Source organism: Erinaceus europaeus, chromosome 2 (genome assembly GCF_950295315.1).
Source record: "Erinaceus europaeus chromosome 2, mEriEur2.1, whole genome shotgun sequence".
In the NCBI taxonomy this organism is placed as follows: domain Eukaryota; kingdom Metazoa; phylum Chordata; class Mammalia; order Eulipotyphla; family Erinaceidae; genus Erinaceus; species Erinaceus europaeus.
This window is the reverse complement of record NC_080163.1, coordinates 23,128,382-23,140,910: the sequence shown is the minus strand read 5'-3', so window position 1 is coordinate 23,140,910 and position 12,529 is coordinate 23,128,382. Positions and strand designations below refer to the sequence as shown.

General features: G+C 41.9%; 1 protein-coding gene across 3 annotated transcripts in view; it reads right to left on the bottom strand.

Annotated features, from left to right (window-relative positions):
- The window catches only part of PRR16 (proline rich 16), a 368,615-nt gene extending 357,075 nt beyond the window's left edge, over positions 1-11,540 (bottom strand). The window contains exons 1-2 of one of the 3 annotated variants that reach the window (XR_009545743.1): positions 11,124-11,540; positions 10,379-10,538 (exon numbers count right to left, since the gene is read on the bottom strand). Coding sequence is in view for 1 of the 3 variants with exons in the window: in XM_060177435.1 (XP_060033418.1) it covers positions 10,379-10,537 (159 nt within the window). In the remaining 2 variants the exon portion in view is untranslated. Of the gene's footprint in view, positions 1-10,378; positions 10,932-11,123 lie in introns of all 3 variants that reach the window. The other 2 variants (XR_009545742.1, XM_060177435.1) reach the window with 2 other exon arrangements.
- Between the last annotated feature and the right edge of the window lie 989 nt (positions 11,541-12,529).

The following is a 12,529-nucleotide window of genomic DNA, read 5'->3' as shown; positions in this document are numbered from 1 at the left end:
AGAGAGGTGGGAGTGAGAAAGAGAGCTGCTAGGTTTAAATCCTCCTTTTAGCAATAATCTACAAAAAGTACCAAAGAGTTTATGCCCTTGCTCTACTATGTACTTTTGTTTTATAATCCGTAGTAAATGCATTCATTGTAAACTATTAAATTAGCAGGTATGTCCAAAAGGAATGGGTGTGTTGTTCATTATTTCATTTTTACTGGAAACACATAAGAATAATGTAGGCACTTAAAGAAAAAAATGATATAAGTGAATCAATTATGAGGTACATCAAAGTAGTTGATGAGGAAAAAGATGGTAAGAAAAAAAGTAAGAACAACAAGAAAAAAAAGACAGATGCAGTAGAAGATGGTGAGGAAAATTGTAATTCAATGAAAAGTAGCAGAATAACTGCTGCTACTAACAATTGAGAAGCTGGTTACAGACAATGGATTAAAAGGAGAATTATTGGGGCTGGGTGGTAGTGCAGTGGGTTAAGCACACATGGTGTGCAAGGACAGGCCAAAGGATCCCAGTTCCAGCCCCTGGCTCCCCACCACAGGAGGGTCGCTTCAAAAGCAGTAAAGCAGGTCTGCAGGTATCTATCATTCTCTCTTTCTCTCTGTCTTCCCTTCCTCTCTCAATTTCTATCTGTCTTATCCAACAAGGACAGCAATAACAGCAATAATAATTACAACAATGATAAGCAACAATGGCAAGGGTGGGGGTTTAAGGATAGCCTCCAGGAACGGTGGATTTATAGTGCAGGCACCGGGACCCAGCAAGCAAAAAAAAGAGAGAATTATCAAGCTCAGTAGCTCAGTGCTGTTTTGCTCTCTGTAATAGGTAACTTCTTGGTCTCAACTTCCAGAGAGATAGAACAACTATAATAACTCAAAGGGTGACTGAAGATTATGTAAGAAAACAGTTCTGAATACCCTGGTGAGGACTCAACAGTTCTCATGTTCACCATCACCATTTTTCTTCTAGAACTTGTGCTGTGCCACAGAGCAGTGACACCCCCCCCCTTCATAGCTCTCCCACCCCTACAGCAGTGGAAAAGGCAGAGCATAAAAGGAATGGATAGATGAGACAGAGAACATTTCCTTCTAGTCAAGGTTGTCACTGACCTCACTCAGGAACAAAGAGTGAAGACAAGATAAGCAGCTTGACCTCAGCTGTTCCCCTTTGTGTTGTCCTCAAATCTAATTATAAACAAGCATGTGGTGTTATTAGAAAACTCAGTAACCTTGTGCCTGATGAAAAAGTCAACAAACGGGAGCCGGGCTGTAGCGCAGCGGGTTAAGCGCAGGTGGCGCAAAGCACAAGGACCGGCATAAGGATCCCGGTTCGAACCCCGGCTCCCCACCTGCAGGGGAGTCGCTTCACAGGCGGTGAAGCAGGTCTGCAGGTGTCTATCTTTCTCTCCTCCTCTCTGTCTTCCCCTCCTCTCTCCATTTCTCTCTGTCCTATCCAACAACGACAACAACAATAATAACTACAACAATAAAACAACAAGGGCAACAAAAGGGAATAAATAAATAAAATAAATATATATAAAAAAAGAAAAAGTCAACAAACTTCTCTCCTCATCACTCCCAGCAATAAGCAAAGCAACTGTCAAACCAGTAACATCTCAGAGTACTGGGAGGGGGGGGGGTTGCAGTGTGTATCCCTTCTAAGGCAATGGGTAACAAGAGAAAGTAAGTTCCCCATAAACATTTTAAATTCATTTGAAACAGCTGTATAAATTGCTAGACGCCATCATGCACTCATTTTAGTCATTCCTTGACCTTCTAGTTATAATAAAAAGAAAACTAGTTATGTAATAATCTTAGTAATATTTTGGTTAAAAGCTAAATGGCAGAAAAGTAACAATTATAATACCTATATGAAAATTGCAAGGTTGGGCTAACTCACTAGTAATTTAGCTTCAATATGGGTGTCAAAACTTGAGTACACCCAACGAAAACAATGACTGTTAGCATAAAGAAATAATTAAGCACACAATAAGTCCTAAATTTAAATGTGCGTTGGTTTTCCTCAGAATGTACACACAGGATTCTGCTGAGAATGAAAATTCTGTGAAGCTCCTTGATAGCAATTTTCCTTAAAAATTTTTAAAAAAGGAATTTTTAAAAATTTCTAGACTCTTGACTTACAAGAAAATGTTTTTAAATTTTGGGAAATTCATAGAGCATAGTGGTTAAATGTCTGTACTCTGACACTAAAATATCCAATACTGAAATTTTACATTTGTAGTTACAAGTCAGTTGCCCTTTGACATGTGACAACACTGCAAGCTTCTGCATTCCTTTCTCTATGATTTATTACTTATTTATTTTAAGAGACTGATAAATTGAGACAGGAGGGGAGGTAGAGAAGAAGAGAGACAGAGAGACACCTGTAGCCCTGCTTCACCACTCATGAAGCGTCCCCCTTGCAGACACAGACCAGGGGTTTAAACCTGGGTCCTTGCTCACCGTAATATGCGCTTAACCAAGTGCACCATCACCTGACCCCACATCCCTATTTATAATATGGAGTAACAGTAGTACTTTTTCATGTCTTGGTAATTAGACAAGTTAATATAGACATATTTAGAAGAGCACTAAGTAATGACAATGTCTCCTATAAAATGCATCTGTCCCAGCCCTTTTTACTGCAAAAGCAATTCTTCTTGGTAATATTTAATAATGACAAAAGTTGGTAGTAACAAAATATCCTACATTAAGGAACTATAAAATAGCATAGCAGTGTTAAGTAAAGGTTATGATTTCATACTACTTAAGTAAGCAGAAAACATTCCTGTATATAATTAAACAATTTTATATGACTTCATCTATGTTAGAAGTATGCATGCAAAAGGCTGGAAGTCAAACATAGACACATGTTTAGCATTTCTAGTGGAAAAAGAATAATTTCATATTCTTCTTTATAATTATGTATTTTTTTTCTAAACTCTTATGTAATACTCATTCACTACATTACATCTGATGCTAGGGAAATGACTGCTAGGGAAAAAAAAAAATATATATATATATATATATATACCCTTGGGCCATAAGTATAGCTTATGAGAAAAAGGATATGAACACAGCCCAGGTTTGAATCCTGGTACCACGTGGGAAGTACTTTGGGATACTTTGGGATACAGCACCATGGGGATACTTTGGGACCCTCAATCTCTCTCTCTCTCTCTCTCTCTCTCCTCTCTCCTCTCTCTCTCTCTCTCTCTCTCTCCTCTCTCTTTCTCTCTCTCTCTCTATCTATCTGATTGAAAAAAAATCAAGCATGTGCAAGGATCCTGCCTCAGAAAACAAAAACAATGTACAATAATGTGCAACGTAAATTGTATTCTTGCAGCCAGGGTAATAGCTCAGCTGTTACTAATACAGAATTTGTATGCCTGAGGCTCTTGGTTGGATCTTCACTGTTGCATGGACTGGTTTCTTCCTCTCTTCCCCTGTCTCTGTCTGTCTCTCTCTCTCTGTCTCGTGAAACTTTTGTGTCTAAAATGAGTTGTATACATATGATGTATTACATATGATACATAATGTCTAATATATTAATATATTACTAACATATAATTATATGTATATATATTAAGAGTCACCATTATGCAACAGTAAATTTCAGTGTAAACTATAAATGTTATTTTATAGCAATGTGTCAATATGGGTTCAAATACATTAGTCTAGCGAGGGTTATGGAAATTCTCTCTCAATATTGTTGGGAATCCAAAAATGCTCTAAAATGTTGAAATAAATTTCTAAAAATGAAAAATTATCTCTTTAAATTAACCTAAATAAATAAATGAGAAATAAAAACATTATCTTTTGTTGCTTATAAATCTTGTATTTTCAGCTTGACATCAATTATGTGCCTCTTAATTAGATCTGAATCAGAAGCACGTTGGAATTTTATTTCTCCAACTCCTAAAAATGAAATTTTTCATAAATGGGTTTTACAGAGGTTCTGTATTTTGTTGGAAAAAAAATATATACTTTACTCCAGCCTGCACTTTTTTTTTTAATGGCCCCCAGGATTATCACTGAGGCTTGGTGCTAGCACTACAAATCCACTGTTCCTGGTGACAATTGTTTTTATATTTTATTTGACATGACAGAGAAATTGAGAGAAATGTGGGAGATAGGGAGGAAGAGAGAATGAGAGATGCTTGTAGACCTCCTTCAATACTTGGAAAGCTTCCCCACTACAGATGGGGAGCAGGGACTTTAACCCCTGTCATTGCACATGGTAATGTGTACACTCAACCATGCGTGCCACTATGTGGCCCCTATACTTTTTTTTTTTTTTAGTAGAGAAAGAGAAGGGAGAGAGGGAGAGAGAGAGATAGAGAAAGAGAGAGAGAGAGAGACCATAGCACAAAAGCTTCCTTCAAAGCATCAGTGGCTGGGTTTGAACTTGGATCCTGTACATGGCAAAGCAACACATTATTCAACTGAACTATTGTGCAGGCTCCCAACAGTATCTCTGTCTATATCGCTACATTTTGAAGCAAATAGCTTTGAGAACTTCAATGCAGCAAGGGTACTATACATACATTCTCTCCCTCTCTCTCTCTCTCTCTCTCTCTCTCTCTCTCTCCAGGTAACAAGAAAACCTATTACACTGGTTTTATTATCTATTACTTCACTATTGCCTGAAGCTGTCTATTATTTTTAAGGCTGCTTGAATTTCTTATCAGCTAATTCTCTGAGTATTGAATGTTTTTAATGCATTAGGAACAGAGATAAGTGAAAGATGGTCACAGACTCCATGTATTTTCTCAGAACCATTTAGCTATTTCAGTAGCATGCTATGCCATCATGCTTAAGAAAACAAAATTTTGAAAAGCAATTTAGTATTTAGTAAATCTACTACTTGAGTTTAGGGAGGAAACACTGCCTTGAATAATACCAGTGCAGCAATAGTCATAAAGAAATCGACTGTGATTCTCTCATCATTTACAATGTTAGAATTTGTAAAAGAGTCTAAAGATAGTTATATACTCTATATAATTTGTTTCAGCAATACATTCCATAATATAAGAACTCAATAACCAATCAGATATTCAGTAGGATTTCTGAGAGCAATAAACTATATAACTTGATGTGGATGAAAAGAGGAAAACATTTTAAAAACATTTTACAGATGACTATTGGTTCTAGTCACATCTGATCCAAAATAAACTGTTCCCTATGAAGTTTGATTATTTTTTTTCCCCAAAATTAAACTTCGGGGCAGGGAGGTAGCTCTCTTTCATCCAGTAGACAGCATACTTTAACATGTATGGGACCGGGGACCTGGGTTCTAGTCTACTAGACATTACATGGGAGTGCCTTGCAAAGGGGAAGCTTCATAAGCAGTGGAGAGGTGCGGTGGTGTCTCTCCTCTGTTCCTCCCTGTCTCTCATCCTACATCTAAAAGAATCTGCTTGAGAGTGAGAGAACTTTGCAGGCAGGAACTCCTAGCAATGCCCTGGTGGCAAAATAAATAAATAAATTGAAAGCAAAACTAAGCTTAAATTTAATTGATTGCTACTTAAACCCTCAACCACAATGCCTACATACTTTCCTCACACATGAAGTCCAATAATTAAGTCATCTCAAGGAAGAAGAATGAATTTCATTTTTTTCTTTTAATGTTTTTACTACCTTTATTTATTTATTAGATAGAGATAGTCAGAAATCAAGAGGGAAAGGGAAGATAGAGAGGGAGAGAGACAGAGAGGATGAAAGATAGACACCTGCAGCACTGCTTCACCACTTGCAAAGCTTTTCACCTGCAGTTGTGGACTGGGGGCTTAAATACAGGTCCTTGGGCATTGCAACATGTGCAACACCACCTACCTGGCCCCAGAAAAATGAATTTCAATAGTTTCCTTAAGAAGAGCCCTATCTACTCCCAAAGCCTAGACAAGAAAATTAAATACAATCTTAAAAAATTGTAATATATATACTGTATGTGAACTTTATTTAATTTTTTGTATGTGAACTTTAAAAACATTGCTTGAAAATATAAAAACATTCAAAAATTCATGATGCCATAATTAATCTAAATAAAAACAGAATTTCACTGAAGCAACAATGAATTTTGTTTTCAAATGAAAATAGTTTATTGAACACCCCAGTCCTTCCCTAACCAATAAGATTTTCTGATACCATACTAGCACCAACATTAGATGCAAAACAGGTTCACCAGTAAGAGTTTCAAAAAAGAACAGGAAGTTGATGCCAAAAAAATTCAGGTTATTTAAAAACCTAGTTTAAAAAAAAAAAAATAAATAAATAAGCAACAGTTTATTTTCTACATTTTTTTTCATTAAAAGGACTACCACATACCTAATAAGCCAACAGTAACCACTATTTAATTTTTGTCCCTAAAACTTCAATTTTACCATATTTCCACATTATCAAATAACAGCAAAGATTAAACTTGTACTGCAATGGCATTTCATGTAATTCTTTTCCTGCTCTACTTCAAATCTTTGGCACACCTTAAAAAGAGATCCATCATCTTCCTTTTTAACTCTTCATATACACAAAGGATTCATTTATCTTTGATCTAAAAAGTTCCTTACATTTAACAAAAATACATGAACAAGTGATATCCTGAATGCAAAGCTTCTTAAATTCATGTTTTACTATTGTTAACCACTGTTACACCGAAGGCATCCATACCACAGCAGTGAAGCAGTAGTTTCCAAATATACATGTAATCATTCTTATTTTAAATTCTGCTTTCCTCCCAAGACTATTTACAGTGAGACTGCCTCCTAAGCTAGAGTACAATTTTATGCTACTGATATCCAAAGACAGAAGTAATACATTCCTACCTAATCTGTCCAGCACACCAACATAAGAAACTACAATTTACCCATCTAAGTAGGAACAAAAAAGCAATAGTATTTGGCACCTAGAAGATGTTGAACTAATATATCTTGAGAATATCCTTAAGATATTTCTATTTTAGTATAGAAGATTAAGGACTCAGATTATTTCTGAAAAATGAAAATGATTTCAGGATTTACTAATTTCTGGGTGGTAGACAAAACTGCCTTAAATTCTCTAGAAAACCTAGTCATTTCCCATTGTATAGTATAGTCTAATTTGAAATTATTAACCAATAATAACTAAAAGACTAATTATAAAGGAGACCCATGGTAATGTAACACTGTTTCTTATTATTAAATTGTTTCAAGCAGTCCCTATTATGTTCAAATTTAATAACCCAATCTTCAGATGACTAGACCCTGTAAAACTTCTAAAGCCAAATACAAATTCAGAATAATCTCAATCAAAAATACAATTATTGTTGACATAGAAATTATGCATAAATTTAAAGACAAAATATTTAAACCACTGAATTTCAATCAGAATGAAAAAGGCCAAAAAAAAAAAAAAAAAAGAAAGAAAGAAAAACACTATCATGGAAAGTAATACAGTGATCTAGTCATAATAACTTTGTATTTTAAATTCTTGTTCCACATTGATAATAAGTTAATTAATCAATAATTAATATCAAACTACATTATGACCTAAATTGTATCTAATCGTAACTCTAAATATAACAACTTCTATTAAGCATATACTAATCATAAGCTGTCACACTATTAAATGCAACAGTCAATTAACAGCAGCATTTAAAGTTTAGAGATCAACAGGCTTTGTATTTTACAGAAGTTTTCAGTTATTCTTCCACTCAAACTTACCACAAAGACCAATTCAGCCATATGCATAGAATTATCTCTAAAAGATAAATGCTGAACAACTGCAAAATGTCATAGGTTAAATATGCCCTATAAATATTTTATTCCCAGAATAACTCTCATTTGTATTATATAGTTTGGAGATTCATCCATAATGTACACAGCTCCAAGAGCAAGCTGTGAGCAATTGAACTACAAAAAAAGTAGCTAGCATTCACATCACTTATAAGTCATAAAATTTACTCTCATATATGTAATTGGAACCCAAACAACCTCTGGCAGCCAAATTTCCAAAGTAAAATGTCAAAATTGTGTCTCTTGAGATGTCTTTGTTTACTTGAATGTATAGAGCCCATGTTTTTCTATTCCTTTTATAAACAGCATGTTCACCTTAAAAGAAAAAAAAACTTCAAGTAAATGAAAACACAGGAAGAATAAAAGGGAAAGAGAGATGCTGATTCTCTGATGTATCACACTATGACTCTTAGAGTCATAAGAGGTAAAAATTTCATATATATATAGTTTCCAAATATCTACATGATAATGATGTGAAGTTTAAACGAGATGGGGCAATAGTTACTTTTCATTTCACAGTGTCCAAAACAGGCAGTGAAATGAGACACCATCTAAATATGAGGTGCATGCACTCAAAGATGCAGACCTTGGATTGACTACAGTTCTGCCAATCCCAGGCTCCTTGCTAAAGCACTAAACATATAGCTCTGCTGACAGAGGTTCCCTCCACCTCCCCCACCTTAGAAATTTCATCAACTGTAAAGCACAATTCTGTCAAAAGGAACATGCCCAAGTTTGCTCAATTTTTAAATCGCCATAATGTTTCAGATGAAAACACATCTTTGGATGTCAAATAAAAGAATAACAAAGAAGCCAACGACATCTTTAGACTTGAATTTCAATGCATAACCTCGCCATCTGTCAACCAGTTGTGAAGCAACCATCACGGAGAAGCCCCGGGAACAAGAACAAGTTATATCCTCGCATCTATCATTTCCCCCAATCTCCACACTCAGGACTTCCCATTGCAGAGCAACCTACAGGAATGACATTTGCCACTGGCAAACGGAATCCTGTGGAAGGAAAAGCCGTTTTATGAGATTTGCACGTGGTAACACAAGCCCAGTTCATCTGTGAGGGGTGATGGAGTGCAGAGTTGAGGAGGGGTGGAGGGTGGGAGGAAGCTGGAGGTTGTGGGGAGACTTTGCTCAGGTTTGGATGGAGATTGGATGGAGAGGGTTACTCTCACCAGATCAAACATTTAAACACCCCCCAACCCCTTAATCTCCTCCTTCTTTGGCTTTCTAAACACTGCTACAATTTCGGACCCCAACTATGCCCCACCCCTTTCCTTCCACTGAAGCCACCACCACCTCCAGAAGTTTAAAGTCTTAGCGCTCAGGCTTCGCGGGTGTAGACTTTCCTGGACAAGCAACAGCACCAGGAGCCGGTTCCGTGATGAAACCGCGAGTTGCACCGCTGCCACCAGCTGCCGGCTGGGTTCCAAGTGATTGCATCCTGCCTGGCCCTCAACATGCCTGGAGCAGCTGCCTGAGTTCTGCAGCCTCAGCCTTGACACCGCTTTCAACCCGGATCACTCTGGATGGGGGTGGAGGGGGACTGGGGGTTGCAGACCAGAAGTGTGGGGGCAACAGGGGGCTATGAGGAAGTGAAGAATGCGAAAGGAAAGCTCTCAAATATTTAGGACTCCCAAGCGCCTGGATGCAAGTGACAAGACCCCCCACCCCCTTATACGCAGACATGCAGGCACACTCACCATCGCACCCAGCTCCCCGGGTTCAAAGCCAAGTGGAGACAACAAGATGGCAAGAAGGCAGGCGGTTACTGGGATTTTTTTTGGGAGGGTGGGGGTGGGGGAGGTAAGAGCACAAGGCAGGGGTTTTATAAGAGCAGCGAAAGAAGACGTCCCAAGACCCCCTTTTCCTACCCTCCATCGCCCCCCCCCCCCACACACACACACACAAGGCTAGCACCTCCAGGAGGCAGCCCGAGTGCCTTCCTCCCAGCCGAGGCTGAGGAGGCGGGGATGGGAGCTGCAACCCAGCTCCCCCCCCACCCCGCCCCTGCCACGGGCTGCTCTCCCCGGCCTGGCCCGGAGCCCGGAGCCCGCCCCCCCCTTCAACCTGGCTCAGGGAGGCTGCCAGGCTAGGGACGACTTGCCAAAGGACTCTAGGGAGAAAGAGGTCAGGAGAGGTGCATCTCGCACGCTCAGGGCCAGGCTTTACTGCTTCTTTCTTCCTCTGCGGACACACCCCCGGTGAACCAGCACCCGCCCCCCAGCCCCTCCACATCACCCATCTCCGGGACAGGGGGACAGGACACCCAGCCCCAAACGCGCGCATGCACCCGTCCCACCACTCCAACCCCATCGATGAAAACACTAGTTGATTTCTATCTGGCTTAAGAGAGAGAGAGAGAAGGAAAAAGAAAAAGACAAAGTACAACTCTTCTCAGAGGAGTCACCAGAGCAAAGAAAAGTCCGTCCGCAGGCTTTTATTTATTTATTTTTGTATTTATTTATTTTTTTCTCTCTCTAGTTTCCTGAGAGTTGAGAGAACTGGCGGTCCTCCATGGAAGGAAAAGGGGACCCAGAACCCCGAGGTCAAAGGTCGCGCAGCACCCCCACCCACCCCGCGCACCTCTCACCTCCTTAAGTTCCTTGGCCACGTCTTTCAGGTCGCCCAGGACCAACTCCAGGTCCTCCACGATGATCTTGATCTGTTCCTTCACCTTGGTTTTGGAGGCTGCCGGCGGTCCCTCGGCTGGAGAGGACGAGGCGGGGGTCCCCTTGGACTTGGCTGACATTCTTTGGGGGCAAGCGAGGGCAGGTCAGCACAGGCGGGCGAACCGAGGCTGCTGCGCGCCCCCGTCCCCGGAGCTGTTGCGGCCGCTGCCGCCCCAGTCCCCCCACATCCTGGGCGCTCGCGGGGTAGCGGCGGCGGCGGCGGCTGGCTGCGCTCCGCTCTCGGCCGGGCGGCCGCACAGTGGTGCTGCCATCAACTCCCCGAGACGCGGGGCGCTCGGCGCGGGGCTGCGGACCCGCGAGCAGCGCGCCTGCGCCTCCCGCCACCGCCCGCGCCCCGCAGCCCGCCCGCAGCACACACGCGCTCGCTCCCCGCCCGCCCTGGGGGGCCGCGGGGCCGCGGGGCTGCAGGCGGCTGAGCCGGCCGCGCCTCCTCCGGGAGCGCTCCACGAACACCTGGAGGGCAAGAAGCCACAGTCAAAAAGCTCAAGTGTTGCCCGCCCCCTCGTCTGGGTCCTGAAACCTTCTCCTCTTCCTCTCCCTCCTCCTCCTCTTCTCCCTTCTCCTCCTCCCCCCTCCTCCTCTTCTCCCTCCTCCTTCTTCTCTCCCTCCTCCTCCTTCTCGCCACTGGCAGGGGCTTCTTCTCACCTCTAGCACTGATTCCTTCTGCCTGGGTCCCCACAGCTCTCCCTCACACAGTTGCCCCCAGAATCAGCAGAGAAGACTTAGCAGGAATTGTATTTATGGTCAATCAAGTGACTCCTTCCCCTGCCCCAACAGTGCTGAGCCAGTGGCCTGAAAGTTAAACAGATGTGTTCTTCTTTCTACAAGGAAGGGAAAAAAAAAAACAAAAAAAACAGACTACTTCTGTGTAAATAGCAACCCCCGCCCCCCCAAATCAAGAAATTCAACCAGCGATCTGGAAAGATTCAGCCTAATCCTGCTGAATCCACAAGCTAATAGTGGATTTATTAATTGGAAGTCCCCACAGTAAAAATTCCCTGGGAGGCTGTCTGAGTCATCTTGACTGCATTTATCTGGGACATAGTGCCTCTTTCTCCCTCTCCCTCTCCCCCTCTCCCTCTTTCCCTCTCCCTCTCCCTCTCCCTCTCCCTCTCCCTCTCCCCTTTCCCCTCTCCCCCTCTCCCCTCTCCCCCTCTCCCCTCCCCCCTCTCCCCTCTCCCCCTCTCCCCTCCCCCTCTCCCCCTCTCCCCCTCTCCCCTCCCCCCTCTCCCCTCTCCCCCTCTCCCCTCCCCCTCTCCCCTCCCCCCTCTCCCCCTCCCCCTCTCCTCCTTTGCCTCTCTCCTCCTCTCCCTCCCCCTTGCCCCCTCTCCCCCTCCCTCTTCTCCTTCCCCCCTTTTTCCCTCTTCTCCTTCCCCCCTTTTTCCCTCTTCTCCTCTCCCCCTACCCCTTTCCCTCTATCCCTTCTCTCCCTCTGCCCCTTCCCTTCTTTTCCTCTCCCTCTCCCCCTCTCTCCCTCTCCCTCTACTGATCCCTGCCTTTTTCTGATGTTGAGAAGAAAAAAAAAATACTTTGCCAGAATCTCCTCTTCTGAATTAAGAACTTACCTCCAACTTTTTTCCATCATATTTTACACTCATTCCAAGGTTTTTAGTACAAAATAAATAGGAAATGACTTTATAGCTGTTGTGTCAAGAGGACCCCTGGAAGAGAGTTAATAGGAAACCTTCAGTTCCATTCCCAGTAGGTGGCTACCACTCTCATTAGTTAAGAGTTTTAATTTCCTTAAAGCAAACTCATGGACTATTAGCTACTAGCCTGGCTCTACTTTATTGTCTTGTGTAAGCACTCCTCCAACATCAGCCTTTTTAAAGCTTCCCATTTTGGCTATGTCTTCACTAGACTGGACTGGATTGGACTGAACTGGAGGCCTTTTTATCACACCCAGAGTTCGTCTATCAAGTCTCTGCACACGGAGAAGCTACCCCTCTTTCCAGTTTCTTAAACATCCTCAATTTCTCTCTTCAGGATTAACAAATCATCTTACCAGTGCCATTTGGAACATGGGGAAAAAAAGAACAGTAGAAGAATCA